At 44.3% G+C, this 21803-nt stretch overlaps 1 protein-coding gene across 1 annotated transcript in view; it reads right to left on the bottom strand.

Moving 5' to 3' along the window:
- The window catches only part of RELN (reelin), a 1440257-nt gene extending 1421873 nt beyond the window's left edge, over positions 1-18384 (bottom strand). The window contains exon 1 of the mRNA XM_085653954.1: positions 17998-18384. Coding sequence (XP_085510080.1) covers positions 17998-18226 — 229 coding nt within the window. The 5' untranslated portion in view covers positions 18227-18384. The remainder of the gene's footprint in view (positions 1-17997) is intronic.
- Positions 18385-21803: the final 3419 nt, after the last annotated feature.

Genomic DNA, 21803 nt, shown 5'->3' on the forward strand with positions numbered 1-21803 from the left:
TTCCTCATTTCTTGTACTGTCTTAAAATTGTGTACTTTTTTTCAGTTGGGTCCTAGGTACAACAGGTACAGAAACATTTCACAGGTCTCTTTGAAATATGGGTTGCATCTTCATAGTGACAGTCATAAACCACTCTGCACAGCTTTACCACAGGACATCATTTAATCAAGATTCTATTCATGAAAACTGAACATTCCCATTCAGTGTCCATTTGTAGCTGCACTTTGCAGGAAACTGAGCACAAGAGGGTGGGGATCAACAATGAGAAGCAGAACATAAACTGCGGGCAGGAGTAAAGCCGTATCTAGCTGGAAAAAGTAAGGCAGCACTACATTGTAGAACCAGCAGAAGAGGAGAATGCAAAGGTGGTCCAGGAGTTTGAAGCAAGGGAAGAAAAATAAGAACAGTGGAAAGTGAAATGTGAGGATGGTTTAAAGAATTGATAGTCAAAAGAAAATAAGAAGAGAGACTTAGCAATAGGAAATAGTAGTAATACAGATGAGAAAAAAACAAGCTATTCAGAATATTGTGGGGCAGAAACTTACAACTGCATACATACGAGGAAATATAACTTTATTTCCTTAAGCACCCTTTATATATCTCCCTTCTGATGTCCCCTAGTTTACATTCAACTCTGAACACAGCAATTGTGCTGGTTTTAGATTTTGAATTGGTTTTAATTGAATCTCACCAATGCTTGTTGTGTAAAGAACTTGTCACGTTGCTGATGCACCAAAGTGGTCGAAGTGTGCTTGAATAAACACGTTGATGGGAAAGAGACCATTGACTCTACACATATCGGTCTCCGCTCACACCGGCTGTCGAAGAGATGGGCAATGGGATGGCACATAATGCAGGAGAAAGACAGGCTTATAAAGAAGAGTCCAGGAACAATAAAATTTGAGTTTTTGAAGGGTTATGTGGAGAGAGTGGGAGGCTATCCAAGCCTGGACAATGGACAGTCAGTGAGAGGTATTATTATGAATATCAGAGTATAAGAAATAGAAACCGGTTAGCATTCGTGTCAAATATTGTTCATAAAAATGTTGTAAGATCACCTCCTTTCTAGAGGTCTGTTAAGCTCCAAATAAACAGATTAATTAACGAGAATCGTCTCGCATTACTGAGAAGATAAAGAAAAAGAAACCAACCACCACGTGATATTTCAGAAATATTCTTAATGGCCTCGGAAGAGCGGCTGCTCTCTGACTGTGAGGGGCAAGCATATAGCACCTGCAGTTTCTATTTTTTGGTGGAAGGTTATTTTAATTTAAAAATACAACAAAAACTGGGGTGGTGTGAAACCTTCAAATCACTGTATGCGTCAAGCACCTGCTGCAAGGCTAATATTAGCAAGAAATCAGGCAACACAATAACACATTCCGTGTAAAATCTGTTTTCTCCCTGTTCTGTCACTTGGATACTGCTAATTCGTGTCCCAGGGTACATACACGATTTCGCACCATTTCGTCGTCTCAAGGTTATTCCCGCTGGCTCCATGCCCTGAATTCAATTATTTCCTCCAGAAAGCAGATTTTAGGCGCTGCCTTAAATAGCGCGCTCCGTTGGCGCTGCACTGCGTTTACTCCTGGCAGTGAAGAAGAAAGGAGGCTGGAACAAAGGGGGTCTTGTGAGCTCTGCACAGGTTGTACCGAGGACAGGCGAGAGAGGAGCTGCGGAGAAGCGCGCGGGATTTCCCTGCAGGGAGAATTAGAGCCGGGACAACAGAGGGATGATAAAATATGCATGTGGCATACAACGATGCTGGCATATCAAAGGAAGCCAATGGCAAGATTGTGGAGGAATAACACCCATTACTTTCCGATTTGCATGACAAGCTTGAGAGATTTCACAAGCGCAGGCAAGCTGTGCTTTGAAATAAAAGTTTGAGTGAGGCCTGTAAGCACTGTACGCAGCGCGTGCTTTAGATAATGTAAAAAATAAAAAGCATCCAGAGTCAGTCGCTGCTTTATTTTTTTTGTCTTTATTTTTCTTGTCCTTATTTCGGTGGAGGTGATGTGTGATCAACAGCCAACACGTGTTCCGCCCCCTAATGGAGCCGGCCGTGGACTTTTTCTAGGCACTCACAATATTTTCAAATGGCAAGTTGTTAGAGAATATTTTGAAAAAAATCCTGTTACTGTCTTAAAAGGAGAGGTAGTGGGTAAACGTCAAAAGGGAGTCAAGCGGGGAATCAAAAAGCCAAGGCCGGTAAGTGCGGCCAAGTTTTGGTCTTTGTGGTCGAAGAAAAGCAAACTCTCAGGCGAGATGTCTGTGAGGTCAGTCCACGGGAGCTGCTGCAGACTATTGTGTCCCTCTGTGAGCAGACAGCTCTAGCCAGTTCATACAAAAGGACTCCCAAAACAACGCATCCAAATCATGCTGGCTTCTGAAATCCTAGCCTCTGAAACACAAGAAGCTCTGTGCTATAACTTGCTGAACCAGTGGCTAAACCCGCAATCAATTTGAAAAAATAAATCACTGCATTTTAATGCTACTGGGCGGTCATCAAATAGTTAAATCTGAGCTGAAGGGCTTAATCCATGCAGTGAGATGAAAATATTAGGTCCTGGTTTTCACTTCCTTGAAATTCAGAGGAATTCAAGATCTTGTCACACCCACTGGTTAAAGAAGGTTTGTGGAAGAGACCATTAGTGCACAACCAGCCGGTAGGCGTGGTAAAACAGTCCCTGGAAGCAGGCCACCAGAGGCACCATCGAGCCCAATGAGAGCCATAAAAATGGGCCCTCCTAACCCCAGCTGATTAGTGAAACAGGGCCATAGTTGGGGTGCAGGGAGACCCTTCAGCCCCTGTGACCCAGCAGCACTGCACTACAGGAAGAGGTGTGGCGCCGCGGCCAGGGCGACTGATTCTGGAATCTGGGGATCACGGTTCGATCCCCAGTGCCGGTGGCAGATTAGCCCAGCACCATGTGACTCTGGGCAATAGCTTGCTTAATCTTCCCGACAGCCCCCAGCGCCTAGAGACCCTTACGGGTGATTGTTCGCGCTTTACAAATGTGGATTATTATTATTATGTGGATTATTGGTATGTATGCAACTGAAGCCACTCCTCTAGAGATCCTCTTGGACCTTCAAACCAAAAACGAGCTGAGCTTTCATGTGGCTTCAGCAGCGAACGCTCTTACCTTAGTCTCAAGCCATCTCTCTTCCCTGCCTGTCCTACTCACTCGCGCAGAGGAGGTGCTGCCCAGCGCTGCAGCTGGCAGATAGCGAAGGCTCTTCAGAGTGCTATTATAGAGTTCGGAGAAGATGCTATGCAATGGTTCTTCAAGCTCTGGTGCGAGATGTAGACATGATGTCCCTCTCGGAGTACTCTCACAGCACTCTCAGGATCCTGATGGTCAGCCTACCTGACCCACCGCTTCTGTCTCCAGGTTGCAACGAAAACTGCAAAAAGCGCACATGGTGTGGGCCCTACCTGAAGGTCTGCCTGAAGCCAAGCTCTGGCTTCCCTTGTATGATGCGATGATCTACAGAACATTGGGCTCTCTCATGCATTTATTTTGTTAATGCAAATAACTAAATTCACTGAAAATTTTGAGCCTCTCCTGACATTTCCTAGAATCAGTATCTATGTTGAGTCTGAGGAAGCCTGTGATATCAACACCAACTCGTGCAGTACCCTACCGCCCATTAACTTTGTAATTTTTTTCTAGAAAAACTTCTTGTTCCCACTTGATTTAACATGTATTTAGCAGTGCATTGATGTAGCGCCTCAGAGAATTAAACACAACACGTTAACCAATGTAACAAGCATTTGCAATGCAATAGGTCTCGCAATGATAGAGTTTGAGCTATTGGCATTGTAAATAGGCATTGTCTTTTACAATGTCAGTAGCATAAACTTGCATAAAAGCAGTGTATGGAGTGTAGCAGTGTGTGATGTGCAACATTGTGTGGTGTGTAGTAGTGTGTGGCGTGCAGCAGTGTGTGGCGTGCAGCAGTGTGTAGCGTGCAGCATGCAGCAATGAGTATTTCAGCAGTGTGCAGCAGTGTGTGACGTGCATCAGGGTGCGGTGTGCAGTAGTGTGTGTTGTGCAGTAGCGTTTTGTGTAGCATTGTGCGATGTGCAGCAGTGTGCGTTGTGCAGCAGTGTGAGGCGTGTAGCAGTGTGATGCGTGTAGCAGTGTGAGGTGTGCAGCAGTGTGTGGCGTGCAGCAGTGTGTGGCGTGCAGCAGTTAAGGGTGCAGCATTGTGAGGCGTGCAGCAGTGTGTAATGCAGCAGAGTGTGCATTATTGTGTGGTGTGCTGTAGTGTGAGGTGTGCAGCAGTGTGTGGCATGCAGTAGTGTGTTTTGTGCAGTGGCATGCAGCAGTGTGGCGTGCAGCAGTGTGTGGCGTGTAGCAGTATGTGGCGTGCAGTAGTGTGAGGCGTGCAGCAGTGTGAGGCGTGCATCAGTGTGAGCTGCGCAGCTAATTTTTTGTTTTAATAATGCATATCTTAAGAATATAGGTTTTTAAATTTATTTGGTAAACATGCATTTTCTGTTATAACATTAATAATTATTTGGTTATATTAATACACATTGTAATTTAAGCCCTTTTAAAAAAAATATTATGCAAAGTATGTGTAAAAACAGTAAGCATTTTTAATTATTTTTTTGGCATTTTAATCAGTTTTTGTTGAATAGTAGGTGTTACGAAAACATTTTAATAATAAGGTAAATATTACACATATTTATTTTTTTAATGCACAGTGTAATGTTGATAGCTATGTACGTTTTTGAAAATGAATTTAAAAAAAAAACATAAGCAAAAATAATGTTATGAGCAAGGTAATAGCTGTAAGTTTACCAATGCCGAGATTTTTGCATTGTAAAAGCTTGTTTAATGCTTTTGTGTTATGGTTTTTCACTTTTAAGTAAAGACTTTAAACACGTATACACGTGTTTACAATATGTGTTCAAATATGCATATAATTAGTGCGTTGCTGAAAGAGCAACATCGTAAAAGCAATATATAAAATATATCTTTATTTATAGAGTATTTTTAATAACAACTAACATTTATCTTAAAACTGTTCGTCATGCTGAACGTATGCTAGTTGGGAAAAAAAAATATCACGTGATACGACCTTGCTAGCGTGCTCGTGCACATTGCTGCTGGGAGCATTTTGCTTTCGTTTATACACAGGCACAATGGAAACGTTAGCTGGATGGGCACACGGAAACTCGTAGCGAGGCTATTTTAAATGCTGCTAACTGTAAGTACCTTAAAAGATTATTACATTAAGAGGAGCGTAGAATCCTAGCATGATGAAATAGTTGTAAGAATGCTAAAGTAAAAGGATTGAATGTTGTAAGAAGAGAAAAGGTATGGCGTAGTAACCGCGTTGGTAGTGTAGTGTTTATGTATTGCAGATAGAGTAAGTGCTAGGTTGCAGGGGAGTATAGACTATATTTAAATATTAGTGTTAGTAGGAGAGCGCAAATGGGTAAATACGAGTAAAAATGTGTTAAGTGCTAGGTTGCAGGGGAGTATAGACTATATTTAAATATTAGTGTTAGTAGGAGAGCGCAAATGGGTAAATACGAGTAAAAATGTGTTTGGAGCTATGCTAATTATGTAGCAACGCAAGAGGCAAATTAACGTGGCGAAAACAGTCAACTAAGCAAACGCTGATGTGAGTCACTGAATGCTGGGGCCTATGTATGAGCGTTCACAGACACTAATGAGGAAGAAAGTGAAACTGGATACTGACTTGCTGAGGGAAGAGAGACAGGAGATGTGCACGCCGCGTGGCTGAAAGCGCGTACACCAACTCAAATCCGCCGAGACCATGCGCGTGCCCATCTCCTGTCCCACTTCCGAGGCAAGTCAGTAACAATAGATCTCGCTGGCGACAGCGCTTCGCGCTGCGTTCGCCAGGCGAGACCTAAAAATGGAGAAACAAAGCTGAGGTAGCTGAATGTACAATGTGAAACCAAGAAACCTGGGATCAATCCGAGCTACCCCACTTGACCAAACTGTGTGATCTTTGGCAGTTAATTTATTTTACCGGGCCTCCTTTTCCTCACACATCACATTTGAAAGCACTGTGACATTCATCAGTGCAGGATTTGACTTGTAGAAAAACATTATCTTTTCTATTTATTTGCAGTTTTATATAGCGCGAGTCATACCCGAATAGGTATCAGCGCACTTTACAATGGAATGCACAGGTTGCATGTAAGGGGGTGGGGATTGATGTGTTGGTTGAAGTCTGCACTTAAGAGCATTACTGCGGATGTAAGAGGGTGAGATGCAGTCCTGAGGAGTTGGCGACTTTGGCGCTTAAGTAATAAACTATAACGTTGACCCATTAAATCTGTAATAACTATGTAAGCCACGTTTAGGTTTCACATGACAACTGACTTGACGCTCAGTTCATTAATGGCAACGTCATCGGCGCGTGGGATGGCCTGATTGTTTCTAAATTTAAGTTTAGAAACAATCACTTCTACTCAAATACAACTGAATGCAGCGAATTCAGTATAATGTACTTAAACACGTCCCCTCCCCAACCCCCCATGTTAAATAAATATTTTTTGGGGGGTTTAAAGTCTTTATTGTATATGCTCTTGTATTTGGTGTATGATTTACATGGCAAACATGATGATGACTCTACTCGTGTTAAGGCTCTTAGAGCCACGTCAGACCCCCGAGCTACCTCTTTAAAGTAACTGTACACCGCAAAATGAAATGGAAACAGCTTAAAATAAGAAATAACCTCGTTGACTGTATAGCAGTTATTTTAAACGAACAACACCACCTACTCAAAGTGAGAATAAAATAAATACATCTACCCTAGAGGTGCGTGCGTAACATACAGGTCACAGGTTGAAATCTCGGCCTCACACACTAACCGTTTATCCTTTCGATGACGGTGGCAGAGGTGCCCCTGAATGGGGCAACAGTGGCAGCTGTCACTTGAGTAATCAAGCGTCGCTGAACTAGCCGCATCTACAAGGTCATTTATTAATAGAAAACAATATGCGGGGCCTGCTGGCAATCAAGGACAGCTCGCACCCAGCAAGGTGTGCTAGGCCCCGCCCACGAGCGCATGCAGGGCGCGCTTCGCCCGCTGATGGCCGTTTCCCGCCTTCCGTCACAGGCGTGGTCTGAACGGCACGGACGCCGCAGAGCGTCTTAAACTATGTGATGGCGCCCTCTTCGGGGCCCTTTTTAGTTGCAACTCAAGTACGCTCGTGGCCAGGCTGTAATGTATCGCCAACCCGCTTAAAAGACAAGCTGAAGACTGCACGTCACACCACATATGTAGCCTCCATCTTGTGCAGGCATGTGCATGTTCTGGCATAGCCAGGGAGTGGAACATATAGAGACAGAGAGGGGGAAGGCAAGGTCGAAAGGAAAGGGGTCGAGAAAAGTTAGGGAAAGGAAGAGAGAGGTGGAGATGGAGGTAAAAGAGAAAAACAAAACTAACGAGAGGTAGCGGAAAAGAGGAGCAGTCAGGAGAGAAGCGAAGGACAGAGGAGGGAAAGGAAGAGAGGGTATCGCTAAACAAGGAAAGGACGAGAAAGTAAGTGGAGGTGGATGAAGACAGCAAGAATGAAAACATAGGGTGAGAGAAATAGAGTGGAAGAGAGAACGTTGATCAGAAAGGGAGAGAGTGAGACAGAGAAATAAAAGAGGAGAGAGAAAGGGGGATGTACACGATGACAATTAACTGTGAATGCAATTAAAATGGTTATCAAATCAGCAAGTCTGAAAAGATACACCGTGGTGTATCTAGTCACCACCCGTGTGCGGGAGGCCGCCTGGAATGTTTGTACAGAGAAAGGAAGGAAGTGAAAAGAGAAGAGAATTGATGCTATGCCAGCAATTGAGGGTGGAGGCAGTGCAGGGAGAGCACTCAAAAGCAGGCCAATTGTTCCTTGACGGCTGCCTTTCCTTGCTGCCTGACCCACAACAACAAAGCTGCTCCTGACCCAGCTACGGGGGCAAGAGCCAGACAGGTGGGAGTTGTAAAGATGTCATCCGGCGCGCATTTTTTCCAACTGTTTGTGAGAATAACGTTAGGAGCGGTTGGCCACACATAATTCCCAGAATTATTTTTCACTGGACACATGTACTCTCTGTAGGAATGATTATACAGTATTGTGCCAGTGTCCTAGAATGGTGTTGAGAGCAAAAAAAATGGGAAACCCAAGGCTGCATAGAGACCAACGGTACACAATATTTCAAGGAAAAGAGGTCCCCCTACATCATCATAGTTAATCACAAATTAGATCAATGGAATATAACTCCGTGTCTTGACGTAAAATTCAAAATCATATTTATTGACAATCAAACAGTAGTTGGGTAGCACCAACAGAATACATATTAGTATATTCAGGGGATTTCCAAGTGCCAGTTAAAGAAATTGCTACACATGTGTCACAATATACCCAACCGCAAATCCGCCCTGTCAAATTACAAATTCAGTACAGCATCAGTGTGCAGAGTCGACGACGTTTCAATCCTTGACAATATAAGGATCTTCATCAGGACATTAGAATTGTCATGCCTGAGGTTCAGGTATATAAACAACCAAAATACTGTACATACAGTGGCAATGAGCACAGACGAGTGCTAACGGTGAGACATTTTCAGGTGAAATGCATGCCACCACAGTAAAACTTTAAAAGGTAGAGGCGAGGGGCTGCATCTGCAGAAAATTAGGGCAGCGAGAGATAAATCTCTTTTATCTCTGAACCCCCAAAGGGGCGGCATGCAAAGTAGAAGTTCATAAGAGAATCCAGACAAAAAATGGACACGTCTATGGAGGATCGCATCAGGAAAATAATGGCACAAAAGGAACAGCGTGTGCAAGATAACACTTCTGACCAGAGCCGAGATGGCAGGATAAGTGCAAAAACCAATGCGTAGAGGATTGTGCGTCTGAGTGGGATCGCATCCCGGGTCTGTATCGGCTCATGCAGTTATTGTCCTGAGACGATCGTCCATAGAGGCATCCATTTTTAGTCCAGATTCTCTTGCAGACTTCTACCTTGTATGTCACCCCTTTGGGGGTCAGGGACAGTAACTGTACCGACACGAGCCCCCGTAGATTTGTTCTTTGTTAGTCTGGATTCCCTTGCTGACTTCTACCTTACATGCCACCCGTTTGGGGAGGCAGAGACATATGGGCTTATCTCTCGTGCCCATAATTTTGGGCAGATGAGGCCCCCTTTTGAAGTTTTACTGTGGTGGCACATCGCAACTCCCCCTGAGACTGGCTCACCGTTAGCACTCGTCTGTAGTCATTGCCACCATATGTACAGTATCTAAGTTGCTTGCATAGCTGAATTTCAGGCATGACAATTGTAATGTCCTGATGAGAATTCTTATATTTGGCAAGGATCGAAACATCGTCGACTCTGCACACTGACCCTGTACAGAATATGTAATTTGACAGGGCTGGTCTGTGGTTGTGTATATTGTGACACATATGTAGCAATTTCTACAACTGTCACTTGGAAATCGTCTTAGTATACTGTGTGTTCTGATTGTCAATAAATATGATCTTGAATTTTACATCATGACCCAGAGTTATAATCCATTGATATAATTTGTGAATAACTATGTTGACTATTGACTTTCTGGAAACCGTTCAAAACTTGGCTCTTTAACATCTAGTCTTTAGTTCTCTCCTTGCCAAACTGCTATACCATATTAGCGCCAAGACACCCATGGGTATTTGTGCACTTTAAGAAATGTATTAACATAACACATGCTCATTCTGGGGCCTTTGTTCCTTGCAATACCAGAATGGTGTCGAGCAACACCTTAAAGCAGGAATGTGGGAGATCTGTGACTTGCTCATTATCACACAGTGAATCATGTTAGAGCTGGGACCACAGCTCTCTCGCTTCTTTCTTCGCTCGCGAGTAGTTCATCCATTTCGGGTTATTCTTTACATTCTGGTACTCATAGTCCTGGACCTGTCATGTTACAGTCAGGACTGCAAGAAAAGGAATCCAAAGGTTAACACAACAGAACTGGGTGAGCTACTTTCCTACGTACCAGGGACGCTGGAGAGCTCCAAGGGACCATACCACTGAGTAAAGGTGACACCTGCCACTTTTCAGAACTCGTACTGTGTCTCGAGGAAAGTATTGTGCAGAAACAGAACCTGACCTCGAGAAGATACCCCCAGTTTCTGCGAGCGCGGAGTCCGACGCCCACCCTGAGCAAAACTCTCTCTTATTCACAGTGAAATGATTGTTACTTTCGCTCTTGAAGAGAAGGCCCTCAAAAACGGAATATGTCCCCCAATACTCAAATCCTAGGTGCTTCTGTGGTAAACGTCAAGTATTTGAGTGGTGAACCTGTGGTGTACTAAATGAGAACTTTGCGAGCTAGAACACTGCTCTAAAGGTTAATGATTACTGAGGGCAGTGATCAGAGCAGACGACGAGTATCAGCTCTCGCCCCCGCCGAGGCGGATGTCCACAGAGATCTGAGGGCAATGTTGATTTTATGTATTTATTTTGACAATGCAACATAAACCGGGCTACAATGGGATCGATCATTCTAATCAGCAAGTGAAAGGGGCCTTTCACAAGGGGTACGACAAAGACATGGCGGCCCATACAATATTTGGGATGAAAAGGGAAAATGTCCCAAACATCGTATCAAAACAGTAGCCTATGTATTCAACTACAGGACTGGCGACTTCTGTGAAGAAAAAAATAGCGGTTCCTAACCAAGGAAAAGTTTTCAGAACATTTTTCTTTAGTTGTTTTTTAAATGCACCCGTTTTAACTAAGCTCTGTGTCTGGGCTACTTAATAGGATAGAACAAGCATATGTAAAGCCAATCGATCTGGTCTTGACAAGCTTTCTTTTTGATTTCATGTTTTGCAAGCATATGCAACAGGCATTGAAAAAGTGTAAAAGCAATATAAAGTAAAAATGCTGCCGTTTAAAGATGGCATGCGGATGTTTGCAAAAAACTAAAAGAAAAAAATTGTTGCAAAAAAAAAAATCAAAGACAGCAAAAATAAAAGGAGTGATTGATCTACCAGCTCTGGCACCGAAGCGGATTCATTTTTAGGCAGATGCACACGTGTCACTCAAGTGTAAAAAGCCATTGGCTGATGTGGGTTTACCCATTATCCCATTCTGTATGCTTTGCTGGGTGCAAGCAAAATGTAAATGACACACGAATAAACCATTGCATTAAAAGGCATGACAGAAAGGCCATGTATTTACGTGTATTTCTGTTATAATGCTTTTGAGAAAACATGATGGCTGGTGATTAAACTAACACTGTTATATGCCGGAGCTAGAGAACAAGATTTCAGAAATCGAAAATTACACATTTGACCAAGCCAGATGAAAGGTGAACCAAATGTTTGTATTCTTTGTAGAAAAGGGGCATGGTTTATTTAAAAAGAAATGTTGAATCCTGACGCGAATGTACTAGAAGAATTTCCTCCATGATAAAAATACTATGTTGGAGGACATTTCACAGGTGGTTTCTCCTTGGGTTTAGCAGTTTCCCCACAAATCAGAGGTTTTTCTTATGTCTCACAGCCAGGATTAGAACCGTGGTCTTCAGGTTCCAATGGCAGCACACCAGCATTCTGACCAGCTCTGTTTTCATGTATTTGAACTATTTGTACTACATATAAGCACATACTCCAACAGTTGGATGCGGAAAGTAAATGAAAAGTCAGTAAGTGCTCAGATGGAGCACCTACCAGCTTCCCTGGACCACTGATGCAAGACCACTAGGCAGGGCGGGGTCAACCGCATATAGGGTCTCAAGCACGCCCCCGCCGTTGTCTACTGCTAAATTGCTGGGTGGGATTCCAGGTGCAAAGGAAATGAAATGGAGAGCACTCCGGTGAATCAGACACCCACCCAGCTCAGAAGTTCAAGTAGAAAGCTCAAAGAACAAGATGAACCCGATGTCTTTCCTCAAGAGACACATGGGTGCAGATAAGTGCAGCCACAAACCCAAATACAGAATTTGGGGGATTCATTTGATGGGCAAGTTGACAATTAGTTCTTTAAATATGCTTCTATTTTGAATCACCACCCACATATTTCTTAGAATGTGTTGCTCCTTTCCTCATTAGCATAGTTATATTTAATTTCAGGAAGACCTGCTCCATAGTCTGATATTTACGCCGGACATATAGGAAAAAAGAAAATACAAAGAAACTTAATGGAGCACATGTACAGAGTCAGAAAAAAAAACTGGAAATATGCCAAGTATCTTTGCCTCTTGAGCATAACGTGGACACCCCTGCACTATATGAGAAATGGATTGCCAATACTTAGACGGTACACAGGTACACAGGGCCAGACAGGCCACTGTGAGACTCTGGCATTTCTCCAGTAGGCTGCAGGTTAAGAGCTAGGGGACACTTCAAAGAAGAATGTGCTGTCACAATCCAACCTTGCCCCTTTGGCTCCATTCTCGCCATGCCCTCCTGCAGATTGGGTCTGGCTTGACCATCTGTACCATGTCTGAATTTGATTTCCGTCTCCGACTGTACATGTCAAATCCAGCAGAGGAGATGCTGAGTTTAATGCATGGCATATAACTTCACCTGAAGATCAAAACACTGCCCTCATTATCGTGTTCACTGTATTTTCATCTCCAAATGTGGACAATTATTTTTTTTTACCACTGAATGGCAGAGGAGTTGTCTTCCAAATGATTGGTTCACGCTCAGTCACTAAGGGTATTCACTGTTGTCCCTCTGGAGTCATGCCACATCATCTTTCCAGTGCAAATGTTGACTATGCAAATGACTCGTTCATATCCATTGTATGCAGATTTATTTAATGAGTATTCTTTCTGGAAATCCTGAACTCACAGCAAGATTCAGAACTCAGGTATCATCAGCAAAGACCCATGCCTGAATAATTAAACAAATTCTAAACTCTGTGGAAACATTTTAAAAAGATAGATATACGGGATAAAGTAACCCCTGCCATATAACGATACTGCTAGTGACTGAGATGTTCTGTGAACATTTAGAGGATGAAGGCCAAGTTGCTTTGTAAGGTCATGAGACTCCAAGCTGACTTGCAGTAACTCTAAAATGTATGGCAAGGGTGTTTTATGCCTTACGATGCATGGCCACGCCTTCATCCTTCCCTCAAGCTGCTTCAGTGCTTGTTGTCTTGCTTTTTCATATGAAAGCGAATGTATGGTTGCGGACATGAAAAATAAAAGCAGAATCTACTGCAAAATTAAATACATCAAAAAGCAGTAATGTGTTGAAAAAAGATATTAGAATTAATTTAATGTGAATCAGATTTTTAAAATGGGCCCCCAATTTGTAAATAAATACAAAGATATGCTATTTTTATTGTAATGACCTTAAAATGTGAAAAAATAAACAAGTGGACATAAATATCTCTTTACTACTGGTCACTGTTCATTTTTTGAAAAGCAAATCGGAAGAAGGAAAAGCCAGTTCTCATTTTCATTGTTTAAACTGCAGTTGTAATTATACATTGGAACCTGCCTCTCCCCTTGGCTGCTGGCTCTGGCAGCAGGAATTATGAGGACCCAACTTGACTTTAATGGCTTATTACAGTTGAGCAGCTATGTCATTTCATTATTAAAGGTAGCTGAAGAAGTCCCAAGTTGCCTGTAATAGGGTAATTGGAGACAGGTTTTTATACAGAGATCGCAGGCCCCCGTGCATTATATTCATATAAAGACGTCTCCACAGATAGCGTCATACTTTGTGACGAAGGAGAAATATGGGCTTGTCAGTTTAGCTTCACCCTGCTCTCTAACCCTGCCCTCCTACCGGAGGTCCCATGGACATGCAGGGGAGATTTTTGGGTTAAATGAAATGAATCAAGATGACTGTACAGAGTAGCTATGTCCATCATTGTCCATCATTGATCTAAGACAGGGGGAGATGTTGACTGTGGGACCAAGAAAACCAGACCCTAAACACATTTGCAGCAATCCGCAAAATTAATCTACATCAATGAATCTATATGCAGTAACTCTAAATTGAACTCTTTTATTCTGGGGCAATCCTGAAAAGCTGCTCCTCCGGTCACATAGCTGCCACATTTACAGGATTGCAAGATACAATCTGTGTGAACCGATAACAGGTCCATAGCTAATGGTCAGCCTAAAAATGAGGCAAGGATCCGACCCTTGCGGCCAAATGCTGGACGCTACTCACACAGGGACCCCAATATCTTTGACTGACCCTTATATCAAGCACAGCAGGTCAAGGGTTTAACCTCCTAATATAGTTACTGCAAATGGCCCTTGGTGAAAGAAGAGGCCCATCTCCAGTCTGCCTTTTGGGTATAGAGGCCAACCCTCAATGGGGCTGTGTGCGAAACTGTTCATTTGCTTTACTCCCCCAAGTGAATGCCATTACAGCCCTCTGCGTGCTTCCATGGAGCACTGGCGAGCTTGCAGCCATCACAACGATCGTGTGGATCGATGTATGTTATTGTGATGACGTTTTGTTTTGCACTTTTGAAGATTTCACGAATGTATGACACATCAAAAACAAAATGAAACTTTACCCAGTGAATAAAATGCTGACCGGATTAGGTAGGCTGGGTTCCCGGCCAACATCTGAGGAGTGTGAGGCGGTTATTTTACCTTTCTGAGGTTTCCTTGAGACAGGGGCCCAATGGGGGAAGGTGGGAGAAGTGCGCGCTGGAGTCCGTAATGAGCAACGCATGAAAACGTGCACATTTGAGGTACATCCATGACATCTGAGTGACGCCCCAGAGGGTTCTCGTCCTGAGACCACGGTAATTGTGTGTGTTTGCTCCTTGAGTGAAGCTTCGCATTTGCCTGTGACGTGCGTCATCCTGCACTCAATATATTGAATATTTGCACATACACATTGTACAATAGCCTCCAAGATGAACGCTCTGGTGGCACAGGGACGAACTCTTCCAGCGCTTACTTTGCAATACCAAATCCTCTATAACACCTCTGCGCCCCGAAGTCAAGCATTTACGAGGGGGCGGGTTAAACAATGACTGCCATCAATGGAACAGGCTAGCAGATTTTACCAATCGTCATGCATAAAATATGGCTGGATTGGTTAAAAAAAAAAAAAAAAAAAAAAGTGCTCCGATTAGCAAATTGACAAAATAATTCAGTAGGCTGGGCACCTCTCGGAAAGCCTGTGGGTAATCTGACTTTCACAGGCTCGAGTTATATCAAAGTCGATGTACCTCTTAATCTCTCTGGAGTTCGTAAAATGCGCACCTGTTGTGAAGTCATTACCGCCCCTTCCAGGGACGCATCACGTGAAGTGCACCAGTGCAGTGTAATATGGCACCTGCCTTAAACGGACATTGGTCCTCGCCGGACATTTTTAAACACTGTTCTTTTCTACCCTCTGTGAAACAAAGCCTCCACGGGGGCGCCGAGTGAAGGCGAGCGCTCCTAGGTGTGGAGTCTCTCGAATCCATGGAGCACACACTCGTGCACTCTACACGTAGGCCTTGCGCTCTCTGCTTGTAGCGCCCAGTGGCCCGCGCAACAGCCACAGCTCACCTGCGCGCTTGTTTTTCAGCACCTGGAGACCGCCCATAAGGTCCGTCCAGTGCCCTGGGACGCACCGGGCACAGGTATTCTTCTGAGGGTTAGCGTAAGAGATGCCACGCGAGGACACGAAAGGCCCCCACGCAGGTCCTTTGTGAATGAATGAAAGATATTCACATACAGCGTTGACTCGTTAAGAGGCCGCGCTTGTTACCGGGTTCTGTAGATCACAGATTCGAAGCAGCAGGGCTAGCTCACTGTTTCCTCTTTCCGGGGTAGAGATAGCGAGCACCATTTTAATTCGCAATATTAAGGGTGCAAAACATGCGTTACGTAAATCTCTTTGCATAGCATCGCTGTATGACTTAAGAGTTATTATGCACAAACACACGTGCCCGCAGCTTCCACGGTTGTTCTCTGAAATGCCACAGAGGATCATAAAAGACACCCAGCCGCGGGCGCCCACAGCAAACCCCTGAAGAGTTGGGCACTTACCGCTGAAACGTGTACCTACCCATAGGGTAGAGGGGTTCAATTTTTAAACTCCCCTGGACGAGAAAATAAGTACCAATTTGAATTGGATATTAATTGTATAAACTATACTGTACGTAACGTTCGCTGGATAAAAGGGCTACATAAAAGACAAAGTATATATCTCCACACATACATTTACACTTTTCATAGCGCTGCCTACAAGGGGCTCCGATACATTGAAGTGCCAACTGCTACTTTCATCGCCAAAACAAATACAAATGTGTGACTGCATTGCGTTTCGTAAGGTACAAACTATGGGTGATGTCCACGCGTGGCTTGCCACATTATTAAGGATGAGGTCAGTTTGGTAGCGTACGCTTCGGCCTCTGCAGAGGCACAGGAGGCGAGCACCTGTCCTGATGGCATGACGTGTAGGGCTGAGGTGGGGTCTAACCAAAGCCTCGGCCACCCTTTAAAGGTAAAATAAAACTAGCAAGTAGGGTTTAAGGGTGACCTGCCACCGCGCACTAGAAAGAACCATGGCAATAAGGCTTTGGGCATGGCATTTCACACCGGTGGCTTTCCTTGGATACCCTCTGTCGCGCTCTTTCTTCTCCTTGTGGCTCTGCAGCCGGTACATACGTTGCGCCTTTCCTTTCATGACCTGACCTAAGGATAGCCTGGTCCTTCTTTCTAAGTAACTTTAGATGCTTAACCTGGGACTCCCACTGCCAGAAGAGGAGGAAACCTCAAGAGACAAAGCTCACTCGCGTCAAGAGCCGAGCCGGCCGCAGCATCCTCAGGGTGACAGGCACAGGGGGCGGGGGGGGGGGGGGGGGGGGTCGGGGGGGTCGCAATAGTAACAGTAACGCGCCTCCAGAAGGCTGAACCCTAGCATCACTGCCTCTCTATACCGAAAGTGGGACTCTGGTCACACTGATACACAAACGACACCTAACGTTCCACATGACTTGCAGAATAGTCACACACACGTGAGTCTGTTACACCCTTCATATATGATGTTAAGTGTCTCCACATTAAAGGGGCCCTCAGGTATGGACCGGCATACTCAATGTGAATTGCAGTTAGCAACCATGTCACATCTGCGACGCAAATTCCACTGTATCTGCCAGTATGAAGCGACTTTACAAGTTTACATGTTACCAATATAGTGTTATCTTCTCGCGCGACTACTCTATATTTTAATTAAATCCGACTCTCATCTCATCACCACATACCTTCTGAACATGCATTAGGTGATTTTTTCTGTGCACCTTTGGCATCGGCGTGCCAAACACAAGTGTGCGTGTGTGAGCACGTAAAGTACAGCACATGCTTCTATGTGTTCACACACACTGAAGCAAGATGTACACAATATAAATACACAATATAAAACATTGGATACCATTACGAACACACGTTTGTTATAGATGTATACACAACGTAACCATTTACTTAGTTCTATGTCAAAGAAAGTAAATAATAGGTATTTCAAAATTGTGTCGGGACGTTGAACATACTTCAGTATGCACTTCTATTTAAATGTATGCATTTATACAGGGATTCGAATATAGGTACGTATGTATCATGATTAGACCGTGCACTGAAATGAAGGATAATTCAGAATCGTGTGCCCTGCCATATTATAGACTGTGCTCACTGCCATGCATGCCTGCACGTAACACACATATGAAGACCTATTTTTCTGATGCCACTGAAAATGCTAATAAAACGTGCCACGCTTGTCTGAAGGTTCGGACTGCTCGCTCTACACTGTACAATAAAACAGTAAGGTCCCCACGATTTGCAGCGCGCGCATTCCACCGGGTCGTGGTGTTACATTAGGCATCAAGCCAAACGAAATGTGTGCAGCTTCGTGTGAATGTCCCCGTAAAACTTGCTCTCCTGAGTGCCTCGCGCCGGCTCTAGGTTCCTTTCTGCAAAACTTTATTGGGGTTTAGGCAGTGGAGGCGGGCGCTGGGCTATAGTGATGTGCGCTCCATGCTTTACCTACCATGGTATTCTTGTCCAGGTACATAGTAGGTGGGGTTCCCCGCGATCTGTAGGGAGATGAGAACCTCTCCCTGCTCCCCGTCGCCCTGCAGCTCCCCATGGTGGGTGCAGAGGAAGAAGAAGGGCGAGAACCTGGGGTAGTAGCCCACGGCGCCACGGACGTATTCTGTGCAAACGGCGAGCGCGAGGAGCAGGACGGTCCAGCTCCCGCGGCAGCCCCTCTGGTCCATGCTGGAGTCCGTCGTTGTGGTCCGCGGAGCCCTGCACGTGCACCCGAGCCCGGCGCGTGCTCCTTGCTCCGGCCACCGGCTCAGTGCGAACTTTGCTGCGAGCTCCGGCGCTTCCAGTCAGTCATCTGCGCTCTCTCTGGCCTCACTGCTGCACGCGCACAGTACTCTCGGACCGCTACCGTAATGCCTCTAGTGGAGCGCCGCCCACACGCCAAGCATTTACCGACGGCACACAGACTGAGGAGCACTCCGTTTTATGACGCCTGTACAATTTTGCTATGAGGAACGCGTCTTCGTATACTTTTTGTAGATTTATATAGCGCGAACTCGACCTTAAGGTATTGGAGCACTATACATGAGCACCAGTTACGTTCTCCAAGGTGCACATTCATTTTTGGTAGGCTCAGGGAGATTAAGTGATTTGCCCTGAATTACAGGATGCTGAGCCGATGTCTAGGTTCGAACCTTATTCCCCAGCTCCAAAGTTGGCAGCTCAGGCCATAAAGCCACACCCTCTCCCCTATATTAGATCAGCCTCCATGCTTTTAGATAATTACTATACTGGCATTACTTATCACGTTCAAATTTGTGTAAGGGTCAATGGACTATGGTTTTTGGGGAACCCATAAATTGGGGGTCAAGGTGTGATAAAGAAAGGGGGTGGAGTCATCGGGGGCGGGGTTTGAAATGTAGAGTCTGACTTACATTTATAAAAAAAAAATCTCAGTTCAAAGAAAATGACAACAGGGACAAAAGTAACAGTAAATCTGTTGTAGTTTATCTAATTGGTTACAAAGAGGCGGTATTTTAAAATGTCTTACAAGTTAAGACACCTGCTGCAGAGAGCATTATGTGCCCAACAACTTTGAGGGGATTATAATGTCTACAAGTACGGATGATATGTGATTCGGTATCAACCGGCATGAAGCGGATGGCATAGGTGGAACGGAGTGGCAGCACTTCTGATGAATGTGTGACTACAAAGGCTACCACTGCTCCCTTTGTCCGAGTATGAGGTACCCCCTCTAACTGAGGGCACATGATGAGCTACACTTAATATCATCACATGGGCCTTATTCGGGCACTCCTTGGGTGTACCCCTTCTCCTGGGATTGTAGGACATAGGGGACACCACCTTAGACTTACTTTAGGGATCTGACAGCCCTGACGAATGCCCCAGACCTAAATGGCTCTTTGCGTGGGCAGAAACATGTTGGCCGTGGAATAGATGGATCAGGGACATTATTCTCTAAAGGGTCCACCGACTGATTTTGGTTTTAACGTACCTCAGGTCCACACTAATAAAGGTGATAACCGAAGAACCTGAAGGCACTTTTAATAGAACTGGATCCAGTCTTATCCTGTAAGATTTATTTAAGAACTCCTCATAAAAGTCTTTGCGGAGGTTGAGTCCACCCTGGTAGTACCATCTTACCAGGGCGGGGAGAGGATGTCTATGATGAAGCATGACACAATATTGTGTGTGAGACATCTTCTTCCATTAAGGATGGCCTTCTAGACCTCCGTCTTAGTCTCAGAAAATACATTTTCTTTGGATCTTGGGTGGAAATAATTTTTCTCTCTTCCCTTTTCTTTAGATTCTTGGCTACCTACTCTTATTGTGTTTACTGATATGTGATTCATACACCTTATAATCGTCAGTATGCTATGCAACATTTCCTGTACATTTATTTTCACACATATGATTTATTGTGTCTACGTGTGATGCAAAATACTTTGATACCTTAACTGGGAGGAGTATTGCTATAAAAGAATAACATAAAAAATAATTTAGTAGGTCCAATTTAAATCATCATTTGTGGCCATACCCATACACACAGATGCGTTCTGCATTCTTACAGCTCATGCACATTTCTTACATGGGGCGTTGAACAAACTGAAAAACGGGTTTCCAGATCATGGTTTCTTTAAAAGTGATACGCCTGTGCCATTCTTTCCTTCCATTGCAATGGCATCTATGTGTGAGGCTTGAGGTTGCTCCTAGCACAGTGATACTTACACAAAAGAAAGGATGATGACCCTTTAATTCAGGCCTTTGTTTTGTGCCCAGCTGGAAGTGAAAAACATGAAAGTCCTCTTGGCAACTGCAGGTTGCTGCTCTGAAAGGAGTGTAGACAACGTGCAGGCAGTGCAGAATTGTGTCCCAGTGACGGAAAACGACAACAGGCAAAATCGAGCATATTTCCCTAGGCCCACGAATAGCTGCTGGGACCCGGATAACCGCCTTCACCCTACTTTCCAGCACTGAGTACACATTTTAGGAGATTTCTGGTGGGTGCATCTAAAAAAACATTAACCCCACTGTGCAAGCCATCCAAGACTACAAGGAAACCACTCTCACATAAAGTCTCTCAGTCTGCAGCTTTTAAATACTGGATGCTTGGAACATAGGTGTATCCGGGGGTGCTGCACCTGTCTTTCCGTTTAGCACCCAGTTTCCTGCCTTCACTACCCATTGTCTTGAGAGCTCATAAGCCCCCACTCCTTGCCCCTTTCCCTGCTCCTAGTTCCTCTGAAGACACTGGAACAGTGTTACATTCAGACAAGGGGCCCAACCCTCTGATGAAAGAGCCAAATAGTGTCATGTGTGATGCCATTTCCATAAACCCTGGTACTTTAGTGAATTGAGATTGCTGGTGCTGCTGAATGCTGTGCTGCTGGAACAATGTTCAGAGAATCAGTGCTGCTATCAATGGTGCATTGTTTTTTGTTTAAATCTTTTTATTAACATTTTGCACATTTTAAGCATACAAACAAGGCAGTGCTTGTGCACCAAGAAAAGGTGGTTGCCAATAGTACAGTGTCTAGTACCCAACAGCAAAGGAAGAGACAGATGAGTGTATCACAGCAAGCACAAGAGGTCGTAGGGCAGTGTCTATAGACAAGGCGTATTGATGTCGATGAGTCTTACCTCAGGAAGGCATGCATGTGAACAGTTCCGATATAGTGCAGTTTGAACCAAACTGGGGACATAGGGTACAACAAAAGGAGGACAACGTAATTCAAGGAAGGGTAAGGGAGCTGCTTGAGACATGCTGCTGTGTCTTAATGGTACATTGTTGACGTCATAGAGATTGTGAAAAATCTAAAGGTTTCACAAAGTACAAGTACAGCAAATGAGCCAAGTCCATTCAGCAAGAGATTGGTAAAGATTTGTTATGTAGCCAGTGGTGCTTTTTGGCACCCACTGTTGCAGAAATATTACCAAAGCATGGTGTGGTAACACATTTTTTGAATCGTTACAGTTGCTCACAGGTCTCTGGACATCGTATGCCGTGGCGTGTCACACAGAGACCTGTGAGCAACTGTAACGATTCAAAAAATTTGCAAAACACTGAAAAAATTCGAATAGACACAGAACTTGTGTGGACGCCATAGGAAACAGAACCCCTTGTGGGTTGGAATTATTACCACAATCAAAAGAAAACATAAGCAAGGATCATAGCCTTGATAAAGACGCAGGACGATTTCCCTTGTTAAGCGACGAAACACGTGTCGGCTGTTGTGAAAAGCTGTTCTGAAGACTCAAGGATTAAAAAGAAAAAAGAACAACCAC

The sequence above is a fragment of the Triturus cristatus genome, chromosome 4_1, assembly GCF_964204655.1.
Source record: "Triturus cristatus chromosome 4_1, aTriCri1.1, whole genome shotgun sequence".
Lineage (NCBI taxonomy): Eukaryota > Metazoa > Chordata > Amphibia > Caudata > Salamandridae > Triturus > Triturus cristatus.